General features: G+C 36.1%; 1 protein-coding gene across 1 annotated transcript in view; it reads right to left on the bottom strand.

Moving 5' to 3' along the window:
• Positions 1-23,697, bottom strand: part of LOC145686149 (uncharacterized) — a 621,065-nt gene that overhangs the window by 125,700 nt on the left and 471,668 nt on the right. The window contains exon 4 of the mRNA XM_081759144.1: positions 4,603-4,742. Within this exon, the coding sequence (XP_081615270.1) occupies positions 4,603-4,742 (140 nt within the window). The remainder of the gene's footprint in view (positions 1-4,602; positions 4,743-23,697) is intronic.

Genomic DNA, 23,697 nt, shown 5'->3' with positions numbered 1-23,697 from the left:
TTACAGGGATAAGTATTGTTGCTCAAGAGATGTAAAAAAAATCTCGTTTCGTTTCGAATTTACGTAACAATGTACTTCTCGTCTCATTCTCTAGACAATAATTGAGACGAGAAATTTATCCTCTCGTGTGCAACGACAGCATTTCCACAATGAAGGAGAAAGATTTTGACAAAAATAAGTTACGGAAATTTAAGTGAATCACGGAAAAAAACTAATCGAGAGCAGATAACAATTCAAGTATTACTGAAAGTATGTTAAATATATGCAAGAACAACACGTAGAAATAGTGTGCATGGACATGTGCAGTCGGTTATAAAGTCCAAGCATTTATTCACGCGTTTCTCTATCCGCACGTATTCCTAGAAATCTTATGGAATAATCCGTTGATTATATATTCTCTAGATGGCAACAATTATGTTTATTTTAACCTCTACCAATATGTGTAAATTGTGTTTGTGCACAGTCTGTTATAAAAATCTCTACGAACTATAGTTCGGACTACTAGATCTAGAGATCTTGGTGGCCATAGTTCTTTACATTTATCTGAAGAAAAAGGTTCTTCAGCATCGTTATGGTGAAATTTTGTTACTCGGTCTTCTTGTAGCAAGATCATTACACCATTATCTGCGTCTGAAGAGTTCATTCTGCTCTCCTCCCTTCTCAAACAAGATTTTTCTCAACGAAAAAGTAAAATCTCGTTATATGACGTTACTATTCAGAATAGAAATATGGAAATGTAATGTATACTTGTCAAACTGAAATCTCTTTTCACATAAATGCAACAATCATATAACCGTTACAGATTTCTAAATTTGTATAGTAACATTGCGAATTTCAAAAGTGTTTTGGAACGGCGTAACTAAGCAAACTAAATGCCAACATCACTTAATAGCCATTCACGTAATTGATATCTGTATGTTGACTAAAGATGACATTGAGAACCAGAACAAGTTTTATCATGGTGACACAGTTTTGTAATTGCGTTTTCGTTCTGTAGTAGATATAGTGGGTATTCGTTTTTTTGTTTCAAGTGCATACTAAATACATTATGTTTCGATAATCCTCTCGGAAAGAACTATCAAATTATGCTGTATGACTACCGTGTCACCTATTAAGGTGAAGTTGTACTAAAATACATCCTAAGACGATAGTGCAAGTTATGGCCAATGAGATATAACCCAAAATTATGAGTAACTCTGTAACTAATCATAAACTCTTCTACGATTAGCTAGTGAGGTGTGGAATTTATTTTGGAGGGAGATTCGAAGATTTTCGGGAAAATGCAACTTCAATATGAGGATAAAATTTGTAAAATCACCAATAAAATTGGACTAAATTTACAAAAATTCAGGATTGCGGAGGGGGGCCTCCAGCATCCACCCTTTAAGTAAGTCTGCAGATAGTCGTTGACTTTCAACCGATGTAACTTACAACCCGTGCACACTGCTTGTTGTAAAGGTTAATTATTATTACCAACGATCTACAATAACAATAATCATAAGACAAATTCTATAATATTCACAGTGTTTAACGGATAAACCTTATTAATCTGAACAGAATAAGGTGGGTGCAAGAGTTCGAGAAAATAGAGAAACATACCAATTAATCTGTAAATCTAAAAAAATAGTACTGTGTGAGAGAACCATGCCACGTATTGAGATGAAACTGATACTGAAATATACAGGGTGTTTCAAAACAATACCGACAATGATTGGCAGGTGATTCCGGACATCAACATAAGACAACAAGTATAGACCAACTTGGGTATACAAATGCTTCCTTTCGGAGTTATGGGCTGCCGAAAACATGAAAAAAAAATAACTTTAAAGATTCATAGTTCCCAAACTATGGGACCTACCGTAGTCGGGTCAAGACTTCACTTAGGAACTAATATGTGCCCTATCCAAAACTACATATTTCAAAACCCTAAGGTACTCACGAAACAATTTTATGGAGGGAGTTCTGCTATAAGCATATCATTTGAAGTACTCACCAACTACCTCTACAAAAATTGTTTCAGAAGTATCGCAAGATTGTGAAACATGAATATTTGGATAGGGCACATATTAGTTCCTAAATGAAGTCTTGACCCGACTACGGTAGGTCGCATAGTTTTGAAGCTATGGACCTTTAAAGTTCATTTTTTCATGTTTTCGACCGCCTATAACTCCGAAAGGAAGCATTTGTGCATCCAGGATGGTCTATACTTTTCGTCTTATCTTGGTATCAGGAATCACCTCTCAAACGTTGTCAGTGTTGTTTTGAAACACACTGTATATACTAAGCTCTTCATTATGACCTTCCAAGATAAGAGTGCATAATAGGTTAATGAAACGCTAAAAGTATAGCCTAAAATTATAAGTAAACTCTGAAAATTTTAATTTAAGCATAACTAAAATATCATGGGTTTACGATAAAAATAAAAGATGTCATATACAGTCTAGATTTACACGTCTACTATAGGGCACAAAATTTATTTTTAAATTTTAAAATTTCGCGACACACTCCATGTCTAGTAGATCAGCATCTGGGAATTCATAAGCAGCTCTTATATAGGGCAATAAAATCGATATATCAATGTTTAAAAAAACTTGTGTGAACTTTTGTTAGTAACAAAGGGATATCCTTTTGTTACTAACATTTTGCTACTGCAGACAATGTCTGGTTCAAACATTTCCTTCATCAATTAATTTTAGAGAGGACAGCGAGGGCAAATAGAACACTATGTCCAATCATCGGAAAACTTATTTTGCGAAGCTAGGCTACTAAACTAGTAATGTTAGTTTTTACATTACTAGTAGACCTACTATTCTACAAATCTACGTTTCTCGATTGTACAAGTGGCCTCGTGTAGCGTAGTCATGAACGGTCTCGCCTTTGGTGCAAATCTTTCAGTTTAACGTTCCACGGTTATGCCCTGTAGGCTATGGGAAACCGGTTATTAAGGCAAGTTAATGCTGATGGAAAAATGGTGGAAAGAGAATGTAGGAGGAAACTTGAGTACCCCCAAAAAACCGACGAACACGATGTTGTCTACCACAAGCTTATTTGAGCATGGATTGAATCAATGACCCTACACACCAGAGGCAAACTCTCTACTCCTGTGCCACCTTCGCCTTTGGTACGAGCCGTCCTGGGTTCGATTCCCGGTAGGGACACTCGGTCGAAAAAATATAAAAGGCTTTTCTGGTCAGCTATCCTGAGTGAGGTTTTCTTGTGTTCTTTTCATTCACACCAGGCAAACGCCGTGATGGTCACTAACATATTGGTTCTGGGCCGCTTGATTCCTTCCCCATTTCTTTCTTTCCACACAATTCCTCTCTACAACTAATAATCCTATAGTGTTGGAAAAACTGTACTCCGCGGCGCCCTGGTGTGCCACAAAATATTTGGAAACCTTATTTACAATTATATAACCTCAGAATTATTGTAAGTAATGGCGACAATTGTTTGAACGTTCACGTCAATAATTTTGTTAAAGGCTTTACATGAAGGATTGTTCTTCAATTTAAAATATGAATCCATTTTTATTGGTATGTAAAAACATACATATTCCGTTTATGTATTTATATGAATGTATTTACACAGTATGTATGTCCTAAGTAAGAATATGTCATGACTTGAGGTGCCGTGGGACAATCGCAGTACACTAAAACTTAAAATGTTGGAAGAACTGTTCTACACAATTTCAGTTTCTCGTAATAGCACTAGCAAGATTAAAATAATAATAACAATAATTATTTTTCATCGAACAACATAATTTTTAGATTATGAAGTTGCTTCATGAAATGTGATTGGTTTTACACTTTTAATCAAATAAGTGGACTACATCATTTACTGGAATAAATGTTGCATCCAAAGCTGTGCTTCCTACATTTTGTCACTTCGTCCCGTAAAAGTATATACAGGATGTATCGATAAGGTAGATCCCAATTTCAAAAGTTGATTCAACTAAAGACAGGCAACAAAATAAGTTTATATGAATATGTACGGGATACCGCACCGTTTCGGAGATACGTATACAGGATCTTCAAGAATATGGTTATTAGACAACAAGAAGCTCATCATACAGGAAGCATATCCGTCATCATTCACATTGTATTCATTTTGAACACTCCCTGTAATAACGTTAAGCAATGTATGATAAAATTGTACAAGTGTAAATGGTCTTTCTGTTGTCAATCCTGTACCTTGTCTCCACTAATATGCTCTATAATCCATAGTGGATTAGGTTGTGTTGTTGAGAACTTAAAAGGCGCATAGGGAAACACCTTGTTTCCAAGGGCGACCATGTTGTGGTTTCCAGAGGGGGCAAATATAAGCAACATTTCAAATATAGTTTCAAAACTATTCTAAAAATGATATTGAATTTTCGATCTTCCGAAGTACAATTTCCTCTAGGAGGGGGCGCGAGCTTCACCTTGGGCTCCCCTGATGGGCACACACACACACACACACACACACACACACACACACATATATATATATATATATATATATATATATATATATATATATATATATATATATATATATATATATATATATATATATATATATATATATATATATATATATATATATATATATTATATTTCTTACCTCATTTGATAGTTGTGGACCCTACACACATCATCATATTTGTGGTACGTAGCTTGGAACAAAAGATAAGAATCCCCCCACTCCACTTGTACTTTCGCCTGTCCTTTGTCCGTAAGATAGGGACAGCCAGGTTCTCTTATCTGCAATAAAGAATGAATAAAACATTTATAATTGTCTTAGAAAAATATTTAACTCACATATTTAATCTATACAATTTTAACACTAATCTCACATAAAGGGCATTAAGAGATTCTCATCTTCCTTAGCAGCAGAATCAGTAGGACCAACAGTGAGAAATGGTTGGCTAGGCAACTGCCTACGGTGTAGTTAGCCGTTTTACCAAACATTTGTTAAACAAGTTAATTGCCAACGTAAACCCGTACGAAAAAGAGCAAAAGTGCGAATGCAAGATCGAAACTGATGAATAAGTGACGGTAAATTGTCAGTTGGCCAACAAAAACGATTTAAACCACATTGTGACAAAGTATTTTTCATATTTACTTTTGCAGTTGCCAATTCTCAACTGTATCGGTCATTGGCCAACATGAGGCTTACCAAGTGTGATTGAAACAATCAAAGAATAATAGCAGGGGACAGAAATAACAACTATGAATTGCAATTAGAAAGTAAAGTTCTCCAACATTAAAATTTATCTAACTCCTTAGCAGCATACACAGTTGGCCCAACAGTGGAGAAAGATTGGCTAGCTAACTGCCCAAAGTTGTTCCTACGTTGTAACTATCACTTTGCTGAGCATTTTCCAATCAATGGGAAAGCCATACGAAATACAATGAATAGAATTGTGATTGAGAGTACGAGGTCGAAACTGTTGGATAAGTGTTGGCAAATTGTTGGTTGGCCAGTCAACACTTTAAAAACGCGTTGGATGAACGTATCATTCAAATTTATTTTTGTAATTAAAAAATCTAAACTATGACGACCATTAGTTTACGTAAAACCTTGCAAGTGCGCTGCTAAATTTATAGTGTTCCCCGAAGTGTATGAAGCTAGATAGTAAATTTCCAGAGCTTTTCTTAAAGGTTTTAGAGAGTTTATCCGTAATTTATATCAAACGGAGTATCCCCTTCCATTCAATCAAACGATCATTTCATACAATAGAAAACACATTTAAAGGTCGCAACAAAGTGAAAGTTAGCAACAACTCAGCTATAAGCCCACAACATTTCCGCCACTCTGAATTTCATATCCATCTTGGGGAGACAAGATTGCGCCAGGATTCGATGGTGTGTCTCAAATTCCTATTTCGTTCAAATGTTTTGTTCAATACAAGTTATATTTCGACTCATTCGCGTGCAATTTTATAATGTATAGACAGGACTGGCGTCAATGTATTTATTATTCACAATTTCTTTACTTTGTAACAATTTATTATTTAATGCAGGTGGAGGTGGATTCAGACTTATGCCCGCACCATTTTGGCTGGGTCTTATGCCGTAACTAAAGAATGTTTAGTGCAATTTGGGACAAAAATAATATAATAGTTGATTTGGCCAAAGTGCTGCGACTGTACTATTAAAACTTCATTGTTGTTAATGAATGAATGTATGATTTTCGTATCACAAACAGGCATGAATAACGAGTCCTCGAAGTACCTTATTATATTCACTCCTTAGAAAGAAACCATCATTCAAACTATTCTTCCAAGTGCTTAAATACAAACTTTGTATTTCGAAGCGGAGCTAACTACTGTATTATCTAAAACTATTTAATATTATTTATATTTCGTTTCGTTGTGGTACTCCTATTACAACGAAAAAAAGCTGATTATGCAATATTATTAGTGTTTAAAGAAACGAAGTGTCAAAAGATTAGACATACAGAGTCCGCCAGAAAAATGTATACACTCTTGGTTATCCTGTATCAGGATACTTGCATTGTCAATTGTTCTTTAATCTAAGTATGTTGTAGTATGGTTCTTCGTCCAACAGATGTTTTGATTGTCAATTGTTTTCAGTTAAAATTCAACAGATATCGGTAGTATGGTTTTTAGCCCAACAGATGTCGGTACTGTCAGCGCGGTTAGTGAGGTAAGAAAATGGCAGGTGCACGCTTGACGTCCGAGCAGCGTAAGTACCTTTTGAAGTATTTCTATCAGGTTTGGGAATGCCATCGAAGTGCAACGTCAGTGGAGAGGAGAGTTTGGTACTGAACCAGCAACCCTACTAAAAATTAATCGCATAACAATCGAACGTCAAGCGTGCACCTGCCATTTTTCTCACTAACAGTGCTGACAGTACCGAAATCTGTTGAGCGAAAAATCATACTACAACATATTTTTTTAAAAGTTGAAACAGTTCACAATGGCGACATCTGTTGAGCGGAAAACCATACTACAACATACTTAAATTTCAGAACAATTGTCAATGCTAATATTAGTAATGGGCAGTTTGGTTCCTTTCCCGGATCAATTCCTTTGAATCCGTTCCGAAGAAGGATTCGGTCCTCCGGACTGAATCCTTTGGTTCCGCAAAGTTAAATGATTCCGTGTTTTTTTTTTTTTCGATTTGATTCCCCCAAATAAGGATTCATTCCTCTCTAGGTCGAATCCTTTGGTTCCGATGAATCGGAATAATTCTGAGTTCTCATATGGCTCTCCAATTCGATTCCTCCGTTCACTCAAAGTTGTCAAACTACTCTTATCGTCTGAGAAGTTGCTGCAGTGTAATGGTGTGAGAAATTGGAATCAGTAGAAGCAAAAGAAGGGATTGCGGTGTTTTGAAACATATTTACAAGGTTCCATTTTTTCCTGGTAAGACAGAAATAATATTGCACATAGGACAAGAGCAGATACAGATATATATATATATATATATATATATATATATATATATATATATTTGAAGTTTTCTGTTTTATTAAGCGTGTTGCTAAGAGTGCACGTTGAAGAGTAACAGGTGATCGTTTTTCTTCTCCTTTTTTTTTACGTGACTATTAAACACAAAAAAGTAAATGTTTTGTAATTTTCATTCTTACCATTTATTTAAATACGTAATACCAGCAACAACAAACAAAGTCTCGGTCTTCCTTGTGTAGGAGTGTCATTTGGAGAGGGCAGGGGAAATTGTCTATCCTGATTTTGAGAATTACATATATTTTTAATAAATTTATAATAATAATAATAATAATAATAATAATAATAATAATAATAATAATAATAATAATAATAATAATAATAAACGTTACGCGGAATTTTGGGTTCTCCTCGCGAAATACTCGAGTTGAATTTCCAGTGGCAACTCGTGTGGTTCGGGGGGGGGTGCGTTGGCTCAGTGGTAGAGCGTTCACCTCCAGTGCTTGGGGTCCCTGGTTCGATCCCAGCTCGCGCCGTATGGACTTTGTGGTAGACAAACACCGTGCTCGTGGGATCGGGGTTCTCCCGTTTCCTCCCACTTTCTCCATTCGACCATTTCATTCATTTCTCATAATCACCGTCTCCTTTAACCTAACTGGCATAGCTGTGGGATGTAAAACTTAAAGATTTCATTTCTCTTTATTCATTAAAGCAGCAAATATTGTTAAAATCTTGGCTTTAAACATTTGACATAAATTTCAAAATTTATTATTTAATCTCAAACTTGTACAACATTCAACATTCTTGAAATAAGATTGTGGTTAAAACTAGTTCAGTATTTAAAAAAAAAATAATTTAGCAATATTGTGGCTTTAAAAAACCTATGTATACTACTGGGTTTTTAGAAACTGATTATACTTGATTATGCACATCATGTCGATGTTTTCGAATGTTAGTTTCTGTCGCTGGGAGCTCAGGAGATACTTGTATGCGGAGAAACTTCTGTCGACATCAGCGGAAACCAGTGGTGCATACCTTATAAGCACACGGAAAGGAAGCTCAATTGACGTTTCAAAGATTTCTACCCTTCCAGATTGTTTCGCAAATTCAGTTCAAATTTGTCCCTAGCAAATCCATCAAGATTGCGTCTAAATTTATGGAATATTATGTGTAAACCAGATTAAAAATAAAACATATTGTTCTGTCCAAATTAAAAAAAAAGATAAAAAAGGAGCAATAAAGGTGCTGAAGGCTAAAAGAAATAAAAATAAGGGGAAGTTTTATTAACCTAGTAAAAGAAAGTGCAACATTTACGAAAAAGGTGCAACAAAGTGCGTTCATTTCAGTTTGTTTTATACCCGAAAATACCTATTTTGATCTTTGGTTCTTATAACAACTATATTTTTAGGAAAGGTGTATGTTGCACCTTAAAATACGCTCTCTACTACTACTACTACTACTACTAATAATAATAATAATAATAATACAAAGTAGTCGCTACGCATGTATCAAGTCGAAAATTCTAGACGCCCGCAGCAGAGGAAGGGGCAATTGCACCCCTTGGATTTTCGAAAGGGATTCAGTTCTTCCAAATATATGTCAAAACATGCTATATTTGCTTAATTATTACAGTAATTATATGAAGTTGTGCAACGTATGCAAATAATTGTTGCTTTACTTGATATCAAGGTCTTTTGTAACCAGCTTCCCCCTTGGAAATAATCATGTGGGTGTTTCTGACCCTCCTGCACAAAAATGTCCTACGTATGTGGTTGTGTATGTACACACAAGTTGATTTATTGTAATACAACAGTAGATATAAGTTGACTTCCATCATGCTTACTATATATTTGAACTTATTTTACAGCGAGGGTAAATATATATAAATTTCAGAGAGAGCATATGCAACAAAAATGTCACCTGTACGATCAGCCTCACCTGGCGTCAGTAGTATTAACTTGGTAGCATAACAACTGTTAGAGGCAATTGGCGGCTATCGATCGTTGCAAATGGCTGTTGAGTGCATCAACAGGTTTTTTCTTTCCTTTTTTTCGTTCGATCCATTCAACGGAACCCAAAAAAGAGAACTAAAATAGGGCAAGAAAACAACTAGCGACATCTGATGACTTCGTAGTAAACCAGAATAATAAATAAGTAAATAAAACTTGATATGGCTTTATATAGCCGTTATGACGACACAGTAGCCGTTATGACGACACAGTAGACTATTAGTGAGAAACTTTCGGATTTTAAAATGCTAGTTTGACCAGTGTCCATTAAACATCTTTAGACAATAGAACTAACAAATTTCTAATTGTCAACCAAGGCAATTTATAGTATTTGGCTTGATGAATCTTTAAAATCGCAATATAGCGATAGTTTGTGTGCCAATTAAGGACCACCGCAGTCTACGCGACTTCGTGTCTCGAAGACGCGCGACAATTTTTTTTTTCTGTCGCAGGCTTGTCGCGGGATAGTGAATTCGCATTTGTTACAATGGATGTGGCGCGAGACCTTCGCACACTACGCGACAAACTTGACACTGTCGCGGGAACCTGCCACTTGACACAAGCTAAGACCTTCGCATACCGTGTTAAAGTGTTGAAGTCGCGCGACCATTTATCTTTTCAGCAACCAGATACTCATTCTGAAAGATGAGCTCAATAGAAGCTTTCGATACAGACGCTTTCATTGCAGAAATTCAGGCACAACCTAAATTCAGGCACAACGGAACTCCAGCAGTGATTCTAATAACAGAATTGAAAAGGCAAAAGCATGGGGAAAAAGTGTGTTGTGCATTCCTTAGTGGATTCATGGGTATGCCATCGAAAGAGAAGAATCGAATCGGTATTACACTGGATGTTGCCATTTTGGTCTTTCTTACATTTTCCAAAATTCGGTACAAAGCCAATGAATTGTTTGGTGGAAATTGCAACATAAAACTACATTGTTTATTGCTTCACTTTACTATTTCAAATTAGACTCTAAAAAATAGCACAAATGACAAATATATTTTACACATTCACAAACTGCGATCCCCCAGGCCAATATGTAACTTTATAACATTTCGTTATTTTTTATATGTTCTGAGTATTTAATATATATACTGTACGAAAATATGAAAAATAATGTTTTATAAGCACTTAGGCATAACGCTGTTGCCTCGTGCTACTTCCTAATGAAATTTATAAAGAGAGCCCACGAGACATGAAGGTAATACCTCATGTAGTCAATAGCGGATTTAGAAATATACTGACTAGGCCAAGGGTTCAGTCCGCGGGTCAAGGGGAACCGCCAATTCCAGTCTACATACGTACACCTTATTGATGTGTTTGTACTTTGTCGTTAAAGAATACAACGGATTGTTTAGTATTACGGCAATTGCATACAAACTACATAAAGTGCATTGTCCCCTTGCTCTGGCTAAAAATGTGTCACATTCCCGCCACATATGTCTCGAATATCAGCTACGCGACGACACACGAAGTCGCATAATCCAACGACAGAGTGTCGCGCGTCTTCGACACATGAAGTCGCGTAGTCTGCGAAGGGCCTAAGAATTTTTATAGAGGGAAATGAAATGAAGTCGAAGAAAAATACATATGTAATAAACCGTTTATAAGAGGAAATGTGCGTTATACCTTATATAGACCTGTATTACCAGTGGTATAATTGGTAGTAAATTACTGCCGGTAACCTAGTATGTATAGGTCTATCTCAGGTAAGCTTCAGTATAGTAGAGTTTATTTTTAAACGACTTCACACAAAGGAAGAGGTCCTCAAATCTACCCTTTCCATATACATAATACTTATATTTGGTATATTTCCGTGTAACTTTGACTTTTTATTTTATTATTGTTAAAAGAATACAGAATTTATTTTTCTCGGTGGTCCCGTATACATTTCATTGGCTTCTAATGCTATACGTAGTTTTTAAAGCCAGATTCAGGAGTAAAGTGAGAGAGGAACGTGGGGACGCCGTTCCCTCACTTCCGAAACATATATGGCGTCCCTCCACTTCTCAAAAAAATTACGAAGGGTAAAGATAGGCAGAGGAGATGACATGACGTCATGTATCCCCTTACCTTTTCAGATCCACTTTTACCTTTAGCCAAACCATAAAACTTCAACGGGTACAGTGTTAATACTGTAATTATCTGACTTCATTGTGTTAGAGACCTGCACGGGCCGAATTTTTCGGCCCGAGCCCAATCCAGCCTGAATGTACGTAGGCCCGGCCCAGCCCGGGCCCGAAAATTTTGGAGATTTTCGGCCCGATAAGTTTTAAAAAATCTTGGCCCAAGCCCGGCCCGGGCCCGATAAATTTTCGAAGTTTCATTTTGTAACATTTTTCACGGGCACACTTCTTCAACGTTTGGCTTTATTCTAATTATCGTTTAACGAATGTCAATAATTATTAAAGAATTGCAATTAATCGGCCCCAGCCCGGCCCGACCTGAAGAGAAATCAGTGTCGACCCGCCCAAGCCCGGCCCGTGCAGGTCTCTACATTGTGCGTATCTTTACGTATGACTTCGATACAAGTACACTGATTTAGATTATTCTTCGGATTGCAGTTAGGAATTAGATTTCTAGGCTTTCAGCATCTATGGCCATGTTAGCCCATCACTAGGATTAGGATTAGGAATTAGATTTCTAGGCTTTCAGCATCTATGGCCATGTTAGCCCGTCACTAGGATTAGGATCAGGAATTAGATTTCTGGGCTTTCGGCATCTATAGCCATGTTAACCCGTCACGTATGAGAGATGATGTCTCTCTGCAATCACACTACCCGACGAAAAGGAAGGAAGGAAGCGACCTGGGACTTATATGTTAGGTATCATCCCGGCATTTGCCTGGTGTGAATGAGAAAGATCTCACACAGGATGGCTGGCTTGAAAAAGTTTTCACTTCTTTGACTGAGTGTTCCCATTCGGAATCGAACTCTGGACCGCTTGCAGCTAGATTATTCTTCTTTTGTTTGGAAAGGTTCCACGGTAGTTTCATGGGAATTTAATCAGGATCTGATGTTAATCTTCGGAGCTAGACTATGGACTTTGGAGTGACAGTGTTAATACCGTGCTTGAGTATTGCCTAGTTCACGTATAATTCGATAACGCTTAGACCGATTTGAAGAAAAATATTTGTTCACCTATATTTCATAGACCAACTCATTTTGCAGAAACTTAGTGTCCTATCTTTATTTTGGATACTACCTTTAAAAAAGTAGAAAAATAAAAACTTTTTTTAAAGTGTTAACTTTTAAAATGTTCTAAAAACAGAAAATAAAAACTTTTTATGAAAAATATTTACTGACTTCACAAAAAGCGCTGAAAGCAGAAAATAATTTTAAAAGCGCTGGAAAGTAGAAAATATTTTTAAGAAGGGCTAAAACGTTACTATTATCAATACAAAAATTGAAGTTTGTGCTGCTAATTCATGCAAATTACTTCATAATAAAAAGAGCATTGAAACCATAATTTTATATTATGGCAATGATTTGTTGGACTTGGCACAGAATTTAATTTTGTTTTTTAATGGTCAGTACTTTTTAAAATTATTTTCTAGTTTACAGCACGTTTAAAATTATTTTCTACTTTTCTTAGCGGTTTCTTTAAGTCGGTTAATAGTTTTCATAAAAAGTTTTTATTAAATTGTTACGGTTGATGTGATTTTTTAGCATCTTCATTTACCAACAGCATATCAAGTAGGTCCATATATTCTCAACACATGATCACTACTTCTTACACGCGATAATGTTCATTCATTACAGGAAAAGATTCTCAAGCAATATTTCTTTTTAATTCTCCAATAATCGACACATTCACACATTCTCCAGAAGTCTGTTTTTGAACTCTTTCCAATATCACTTTTGAGTTTGACTAATCTTGACGTATTTTCGCAACAATTTTTATAGAGGTAGTTGGTCAGTACTTCAGATTATATGCCGGTAGTTAAACTCCCTCTATAAAAATTGTTGCGGAAATACCGCAGGATTCTGAAACTTGGATATTTGGATAGGGCACATACTAGTTCCTAAATGAAGTCTTGACCCGACTACGGTAAGATCCAAATTTTTGGAGCTATGGACCTTTAAAATTCATTTTTTCACGCTTTCGGCAGCTTATAACTCCGAAAGGAAGCATTTGTGCACCAAGATTGGTCTATACTTTTTGTTTTATTTTGGCGTCAGGAATCACCTCCCAAATGTTGTTGATGTTGTTTTGAAATATATATGATAGTGGAAGAAAAAATGTAATAAAAAGTGCTCAAAATGAAGGAAAAGCAGGGCTTATTTTTGAAAATTTTATTATGCTTCGCGCAAACTATGGTGACGCTTCGCAGCTGGTCTGTCGACCTCACTCATATGTACGGGGTGCCGTCGTATACTCTCGCCCCGGGTGCTAATCTTCTACGGCTCTTCCCTGAGACATGGTTCGGAGCTCGCTTTAATAGTAGTTTCCATTGCTCGTTACCACGGTGTTGAATAAAGATGCAAAACACAAAGCTTCAACTAAAGAAAGATGAATCACAAAACGAATGTCATTATTCATTTATAATTGCTTAATTTATGAATTTCGTTGGGTTTCTCGATGTTACGGTATTACTTTATACATATAAATGTAGATCTGCTTTTTTTTAAAAAAAAAAAAATGTTCCCAGGGCTCCCCAATGGGAATACATAAAAGATAGTTCTGAAATGTTGTTGATAAAGAGAGCAAGTCTTTTACAGATATCTTCTGCTGATTCATTGATTCTCATTAACACGACACTAATAATGATTGTTCCCCTTGTTTTTTTTATAGCTAGCGTTTCCTTTTAGTGACCATGATGGAGTGGAAATTGGAGTTTAACGAGATGTAAAAATCAAACAGATGTTTTCTATAAAAACGTGAGGACAAAGACGAGTATGCAAAGCGATGTAAAAGTACAAACAAAATAGCGTGTGTACACGACCCTCGAAATTAGTTCGCAAATATTTGCTCGGGCGGCCTTTGACACTGTTTGACCTCTTCCACCAACCAACAGATTAAAGGGTTTACAACTCTGACCTCGCTTGCTTATTTCATTTCAATAACAATAATAAAAAAAAAGCCCTTCCAGAATGATTAAGTCTGTGTTTTAAGGGTGGAAATTAAATCTTGTCTTGGAAAACAAACAGACTATCGCTGATAATGTATTACGGTCCAAGTACTGTTGTTCTATAAAAGTATGGGCTTCTGGAAACAGTTTGTTAATTGTAGAGTAGAACAAAAATGCAATAATTTTATTTACATACATCCACAAATCGCTAGAATATGGCATTCAGTTAATTCTACGTTCTGTATTTTAGTTTATACTAGAAATACGAAACTGAGTTGAGTTTTATGTGTGTGTGTGTGTGTGTGTGTGTGTATGCACACCCTGTCCAGAGTTGCCAACCATCCCGATTCTGTCGGGACTGTACCGATTTCTGACTTATTTGTTCCGCGTCCCGACCGAACACTCGTCGGGACGCATATTGTCCCGATTTATCGATTTCCGAAGTTAATTAATATTTTATTGGCTCATTTTTTTTACAAAGGAATTAATCAAGGCTACTAGAGTACCGAAAAGTACAATTTAAAAAAATGCTAAATGCTGCAGGAAAAACACGAAGTCTCTCTTGCATTTTAAAATTTAAGTTTACCAAAGGGAATAGGCAAGGAAAAGACTTGTTTAGTTGATAGTCTGTTTCAGTCATTCTTATAAAGGAACTCTCATTTGTGATGAAAACCAAACATTCTATATAGTTTTCTTTTTAAACGTTGTTTATGTTAAATAAATTACAATTGTTTTGATTCGAATTTGTTGTATGATGATAGCCAAAAAATAAGATTTGATTTTAGTTATACTTTCTGTTAGTAATTCCTTAACAATGTTATGCACTCATTTGTGATAAAAAAAATCTATATAGTTATCTCCTTAAACTTTGTTTAAATTAAATAAATTGCAGTTGATTTGGTTTGAATTTGTTGCATATATTGCTTATACCTAGTGATGAGCAGTGGATAATAAAATAAAATAAAAAAAAATAAGGTGCCGCATTCACTCAGGTTCGTGTTATTCAGTTGATTATTTACAATGTTTTCAACGATTCGCCGTACGTGTAATCGTCTCCGGAAGGGGGGTTCCAACACCAATTGTCCTGTCCCGATTTTTTCTTAAGAAAAGTTGGCAACCCTGACTCTGTCCTTGTACGACACCTTGGTCATTAAAAGACGCGACGTACTAATCAACGTGGACAACGCAATACCACCACACAATCATCATGCAAGATTGACCTTCATAATATAGGAATTCACCACTTCAATTTCTCGCGTTCAAGACGGCTGCGGATTACAGAAATAAGCCACCGACCCCAGTTACGCATAATTTTTACGAGGGCCGTACCAAAACTACGTGCTGTTTACATTTAACTTCAGTCAAGTTCAATATTTGTGTTAGATTTTTCCATCACTTTTGAACGTAATATCTGTCCACCTCCACATATCATCGCAGGCTATGTATTCACATTGCAAAAGCATTTGCGATGTCATTTTGGAAAGTGTGTTTTATACAGTGGAAAATGTCACTTTCGAAACCAGTTCTGGACAGAAAACGTCTGCCTCATAGTGAACCGCACTGTTTTGAAAAAGGACAGAGGAAATAGGTCTTGGAAGCAGAAAGGACGAGGGACCACTTCGATGTCCTTGCCCTGTATCAGGAAGACCATCTTTTTTCATCCAGTTGTTGAACCTAACGTGAACCAACTTTGACAGCTTGAAGAGCTCTGACAAAATTCTTTGCACGAAGCAATGACAAAATCCGGAAAGGTTATAGGTATCATCAATGGTTATCATTTTGACGTGCATGATCACGGTCTCAACATGAACAATGTTTTCTGAAGTGGTTGTACATATTTTGCTTTCAGACCTTGGCAGATCTTTAGTTGTCCCGCCCACCGTAAATTCACTCATCCACTGCCAGACAGTACAGTCAGCAAGGAAAGTGTCCCCCAAACATCCTTTAATGTAACTTTGTTTCTATTCATTCGAATTTCATCATATCATGACCATAATATTAGACACTAAAGTACCTTGTATTTGTATTGCCCTGTCTGTCTCATCTGTGCTATTGTTGCTGTAGAGGACACCAACATTTTGGATGTTTCTGGTACTGTAGCGTTCTTAGTTTGCAACGCTTAGTAACAAATGTGATGTTGTAAGTTTTCGTTTGACAAGTAAAATGATACGAAATTTTAGCGCTTTTTTACCCATTAGTTTAAAAGATACAAGGGTGTGTCATGATAAATAGTCCGCTCCGTATATTTGGGGTATCAAAAGTCGATAGTCACACACGCCAATTTCGTTATTAGTGATGATACAAAAAAAATAAATAAATAAGAAAGCTAATGTAAATAAATTGTTTTCAATCCAAAATGGTGGAATTTTCCAATTGTATCCGTCGTAAGGCGCCTATGTTTAATGAAGAAAAGCAATGTTGCCAGTTCAGGAGGCTGTACCCCTTAAACCCTCAGCATACCAATAATTCAGCATTTTTGTTTGCCCTTACAGTTCAATTTGAACAACTTGCTGAACTGGAAGCGTTGGATTTCATTTAACAGAGAACACTTTACCTGTCTGGAATCCAAATGGCTGTTGCGATTGAACAACAAAAAAAAAAATCCACCATTGTGGATTGAAAACAGTCAACTTTCCTCTCTCTTCATTTCCTCGTATCTTTACTCATAAGTGGAGGTGGAGTGATGATTTGTATAAATAAGTGGAAGAGCAAGAGAATACTGGATCTTGAAAGGGATTGTGAACTTATTTGGGTGGAAGTTTTTATTCCAAAGTGTCGCTCTGTACTTATTGAGTGCTTCTATTGACCGCACAAGGACACTCCCCAGAACATCTTAGAAGCTTGCCACGATTCACTGTTAGAAGCGTTGTCACATGGTGACTTTATTCTATGGGTGATTTTAACATTTCCATCATGTGGCAGGACAACAAGCATGGAATCGCTTAAGATGGAAACGACAATTACTTCATAGACAATTTAGTAATGGACTTGGACTAGGTTGTCATAATATGCATAATATCCGCATAAAAAAGGAATCTTGACTACGTACTCTCTAACTTGGAACTTCGTTCTATTGTCCCATGAAGAAATCTTTTTTCCCCTTCGGAACAGGTTCCTTAGATGTTTCGTTCGATTTCCTCTCCTTCACCACCAAAAACCAAACCCTCAAAAGTAGGTAACAACTTCTTTGGAAGAAAGTCCCCTGGGGCTATATACCTGTTTCCTTGGTGTTTGTTAGAGGCAAGAACTGTTGACGAAGCTTGAACTTATTTACATCTGCTCTGCACTCAACCATAAAGCACTTTGTTCCTCTAAAGGCATCAAAATCGAACAAGTTTCGAGTCTGGTATGACAATGTACTACGTGATCTCCTTAAAAACAAAAAGCTTGCCTGGAATCTATGGAAGTCTCATCCGCGTGACAACACATACAAATATAAAAATTAGAAGCCTTACGAAGAAGGTACAACGACAAATCATTTACTTCCCTTCCCATCTTTCCCCTTTCCGCCCCATTTGTTCTAACACCTTATCCAACCTCTCTATTACCCCGGACGAAGTACTGGCTCTCTTGCAATCATTATCTCCCATAGATTACTTGGACCCAATAACATTGGTTCTCTCCTTAACAACAAAACTGCTTTCTCTAAAAAATCTGCTTTATAAATCTAGCCCTAAAGATCATGTATCCTCTTATAGGTCAATATCTCTTCTTTCTGTAATATCAATTATTTGCGGAAAAATAATGAAGGGCAGTCTACTTAAATTCACCTCATTTTACATTACCAATTCTCAGCACAGCTTTCTATCGAAAAGCTCAAATTTCAATACTCTTCTTTCCTGTGCAATTAAACGTATGAATAACAATACTCAATTAGATGTTATCTACCTTGATCTCTCCAAGGCCATTGATTCTGTCAGTCACATTCATCTTCTCCACAATCTTTCTAATGGGTTTAATACACATAATACATTTCTCTCTTTATTCACCAGGTACTTGAAGGAACGTAAACAGAGTTGTTCTTTCAGAGGTGACTTCTAACCCCCAAAGCTTGCTCTCAGGGTTACGTCAGGGAAGTGTACTTGGGCCTGTATATGGATGACCTGTACTCACACTTATCAGCTCACCCTGGTGGCCTTCTACTTTTTGCTGAAGATTGTAAGTTATATAGAGAAATATCGTGTCTCTAAGACACGAGTGCCCTACAAGAAGACATACATTACCTTATAGGCTGGTGAAAAATATGGCATTTGAAACTTACCTGCAAGAAATGTGACAGTATTACCATTATACTGAAAAAGTCTCCTGTTTCCAACATACCATATCAGCGATTCTCCTATTACACATTCTGCTTGTCATAGTGATCTTGGTGTCATCTTCGAAACTCACATTCCGTGACCACATCTCCTCAATACTTAAAAATTCAATGACCATGTTGTGGCTTCTTTATCGATTTAGTGAACTACGCACTGTTTCATCATTAGCAACTTTTTTTTTTTATAAAACTCTAATAGCACCCAAGATCGAATACTGCTCTCCCATATGGAGAATGGCAGCACCTACATATCTCTCTTGATTTGATTCTATTCTCAGTTTCTTTACTGCTATAGTATATTTTCGTGTTCTTGTACTTCGAATATTACCTAAGGAGGAACTCTTGCGACATCTTAAACACCGTGCTCGTGGGTTTTCTCGGGATTCTCTCGTTTCCTCCCACTTTCTTCATTCCACCAATTCACTCATCTCTCATCATCACCGTCTCCTTTAGCCTAACTGACATAACCGTGGAACGTAAAACATAAAGATTTCATTTTATTTTCTTGCGACATCTTAATATCCAGACGCCGGCAGTAGCAGAAATAACTCTGACCTGAAACATAGAATAAGTAATGGAAACCTACGATTCGAAACATTACTTCAGGAACTACTCTTACGTGACCCTCTCCGCATAACCCGGAATATTCACCTATTACATCATCTTGCCTGTCCTAGGTTAGCAATTACACAGTTTTTTTTTTTTTTTTTTTTTTACAAAATACCAGTGTTATAATTATTTAACAACTACTGATGTCAACATTTTTTCGAGTTACCCGGTGTTTGAAAGAGCAATTAAACGAGTTTTGGCGAAATAATATTACTTTTGCACTATTTGTTGACGTTTTTTTCCCTGTTTGTTAGCATTATCCTGTGTAAAATAGCAAAGTTATGCTGTATCTGGGAATTTGTTCAATAAATAATGGAGACTTTTTTTTTTTAGTGGCGACACAACGCACAGTTGCTTACCATCAGAAAAACAGCACTGCATATAAATAATGTGTATGTATGTGTGTATGGGAGTATTTTTTTTTTTATCATCAATTGTGGAACAACATAACAGAGAGGAAAACTAAATCAAGACTCCTTCCAGAGAGTGAGAAACAAATGCATAACTCTCAGTCCTGTGGTTCACACAATATCGAAAAGCCTGCAAGCAACAGTTTTGTGTTAATTGCACATCAGTATTGTGGTGGGACATTTTAATTAAAAAAAAAGAAACTTCAGGTCTGTGTGTGTAATTAAAAGGACTGTTATGAACGTTTTTATAGCCTACTAAAAATAAACGCAGCGCACACTTTGAAAATTACGAGGAAAGGGATTTCAAGCTTTTTTTTTTTTTTTTTTTTTAAAAAAAGAAAAACACTAACACTAAACCTAATTTGGTTTAAAGAACTAGATTATCTTCTCTTTTTCATACATGTAAATTAATTTCTTCTTGATTCACTTTCTGCAGCTACAAGATTTTTTTTTCTTTAAAGGAATGCTAAAATAAAGCTCAAACTCCCTGGCATTACAGGCTATGGAAGGTTATATCGTCATATCGAGTTTAGTTGCATGCTAGATCGTTAGTAGGTTTACCAACTGACAAGTGTTTTACCAGCAGATCGTATTTTTGTCAGGCTAAACTATATATTTCAAGATTTACAATACAATTATTCTAATCTGTTTCGAGAATTATGAGCGAGTTCTGTTAATTTTATTTTTCAAAATTGGCAACCCTAATCGTTAACAAGTCTATTTCTGTAACTGGTATTACTGCCCTAGTAGCAAGAGAGCTTTCGGCCAGTTGGCACGTGTTGGCTTTGGCTTTCTACCCTTGCACATGAAATGCAACCTTTGATACACTTTGCCGTTTGTTGTACTTGCAAGCGATCCTTTAGACCCTTCGCAAAGCGTCATAGCATCACTGACCGTTCATTGGCTATTGACTTGACTTGACTTGTAAAACGCTTGCGTCAAGCTTCAATGAAACACTGAATGCAAGCTTGCCTCCATGTAACTTTGTTGCTGGAATCCAGCTTGCGGCATGCTTGACCGTTTTCTCACTCAAGCTGCATGCAAGCTTGGCTAACTTGCAATTGAAGCTTACAGCAAGCAGTTTGCAAGTTGTCTCTGCTTCTAGGGTGGCTTTCTAGTCCGGAATTCCTTATATCTTAATACAAGTTACTTTCCATAGTTCCAAATTACTTCACTATTCTGGGTCAATGCTGAAATCTCTATGCTCTCACCATATCCACTACTTCTATTTATAGGCCTACTATTTGGTGAAGCAATGAGAATGTCGACAACTACTCGAGTTTAAGCAAATTCGACGACAGAGGCATCTAGTGTTGAAAAAGGAAACAAAGTTTGTTAACATATTGTAATGAAGACTAGTTCTATTCAAGTTAAAAAGTTGCACACAATTTTTGTCCTGCTGAACTTGTAGCTTTGCCTCGTTGAAGAATTGGATTGTTTTATTGATTCTTGTTACATTCAAGAGATTTTTCCGACCAACCGACGTTTTTAAGCCGAAGAATGCGTGATAAGCGCATCGCGAATTCTGTCACCATTCCTGCGAGGTTTATTATGATGGGGGTATTTTTACCTCTTTTGTTCAATAGTTCACAACTTGTTCTTACAGCACTGGGCCGATATTACATTGCCAATCTGCTTTTGCTTCATGAATATCGAAACATATTATATATATATATATATATATATATATATATATATATATATATATATATATATATATATATATATATATATATATATATATATATATATATATATAGTGTTTCAAAACAACACCGACAATGTTTGGGAGGTAACTCCTGACACCAAGATAAGACGAAAAGTATAAAGCAACGTGGGTTCACAAACGCTTCATTTCGGAATTATATGCTGTCGAAAACACGTAAAAATGAAATTTAAAGATCCATAGAACACTATGGGATATATCGTAGTCGGGTCAAGACTTTACTTAGGAACTAATATATGCCCTATCCAAATATCCATGCTTCACAATCCTGCGGTACTTCCGCTTCAAGGTGAGTACTTCAGATTACACGCCCGTAGTCAAACTCGGCACAACAGATAGATAGATAGATAGATAGATGTAGATATAGATATATACCGATCATTAAAAAGATTGAATACGAAAATATTGGATATCGAAATGTTAAAAAAAGTTAATATCAAAATTTACTGAACTAACGATATATTGATCAGTAATATTTTGTATTGGCATTTCGATTATTGAAAATATCGATTGGTTGATAAATCGAAATATTACACAACTCTACTTACAAGTTAGATGCTGGAGCCTAGATGCTGGAGAACGGACAATATTCATTGCCATGGAAAGTACATTAATTACATTATGAAAGGTTAAGGGCAAACGTGGGCATTCTTATTTCTATAAGAATAGACAAATCAAACGATCTAATTCGTCTCTGCATAGCGAATATTTTTCAATGAAGATGCTCATATTCATGGAGTAGTAAGATTTTGTAGATGATTATACACAAGTACTTGTATGTCCAACTACTCGTTGCCAGTTGCGGGAAAAGAATGTGCTTCGCTGATTTTTAGCACATCTATTTATAAGTAAACAACAACAATTAGTTTTTCTTTTGGCAAAAAATTGACGGAATTCAAATCAAATTTAATAGCCCGTAACTCGATAACCAAAGGTCTTCACAGAAACATGTTTCGCGTACGTACGTAGCAACTCAACTCCTAGTTCTGTTCTAAGTTCGATAAAGATCATGTATTTTTTTTTTTTTTACATTGACCGTGTTTGTATAACATACTGTACTTGTGATTTTTTAAGAAAAAGCAACTATCAATTGAAGTTTGAGCCCTAAACAAATATAGAATATCCTCAACTTGAGTTATAGAATGTGATGGGCCAGAATGGTTCTTAATCCTGCATCCATATGGTAAATCAATATTCAACTTCTTTCCTCTGTTCGGTTCTTCAATCATCTATTAGGAACTTTCCTCTTCCAACCACTCAGCCTCAAATTATCCCTACAACATCTTTCTTTTTCCTCCTTCAGTTGTATATTACAGTTATATAGTGTGTACAAAACGCGTATGTTATTTTGTCTTTAGCTAGAGGGAATAAATATATGAATGTAAAGTGTAAGCATATATATATATGATTAATGGAAACTAAGGGCATATATTGAAAATTTCATATAAAAGCAATAATGTGAGTAAACAAGACGTAAAATACAGAATAGCTTAAGGCAAAGAGGGCGTTAGAAGAAAAACAACCGTTTCTGACCGAAAATATCCACATGAAAGTGAAGAAATGATTGAGAAAGCATAGGTAGAGAGTGTGGAGTTTTATGGACGTAAAGCATAGACTCTACAAGAAGATGAAAAACATAGAATGGAAGCATTTGCAATGTAGTGCTATAGAAGAATGTTCAAAATTAGCTCAATGAATACGGTATCGAAACAAAAGGTACCGGTATTGGAAATGGAAGAGAAAGAACAAAAAGTATACTGCAGATTATCAAAACAAGATATCTAGTGGGAATGCTTGAATACATTATGAGAATGAATGAATCACATTATTGGTTATAAAGAGAATGACAGAAGGGAACAATCTGGATAAAGCCTGTGATTGAAATATGCGAACTAAATAATAAAACGCAGGGAAGAAGAAAAATCACGTGGAAATAAAAAGTTAGCTGACAAGGAACCCTAGGTATCTATCAGAGCCCGATTTTCATGAAACTTTGTATATATAGAGAGTACCTCGGGAAACTCGCACAGCCAAAATTGTAGCTGCAGAGTCCAAGACGTTGGGGCACTAGGGCCCGAGAAAGATCAAAAGTGGAACGTCAGTACATTAAGGACATGGTGAGAAAATGCACGTTTTTCTT

This window comes from Thermobia domestica, chromosome 1 (genome assembly GCF_964235325.1).
Source record: "Thermobia domestica chromosome 1, izTheDome1.hap1.1, whole genome shotgun sequence".
In the NCBI taxonomy this organism is placed as follows: domain Eukaryota; kingdom Metazoa; phylum Arthropoda; class Insecta; order Zygentoma; family Lepismatidae; genus Thermobia; species Thermobia domestica.
Note: the sequence above shows the minus strand (reverse complement) of the source record. Positions and strands in the feature narration are given on the sequence as shown.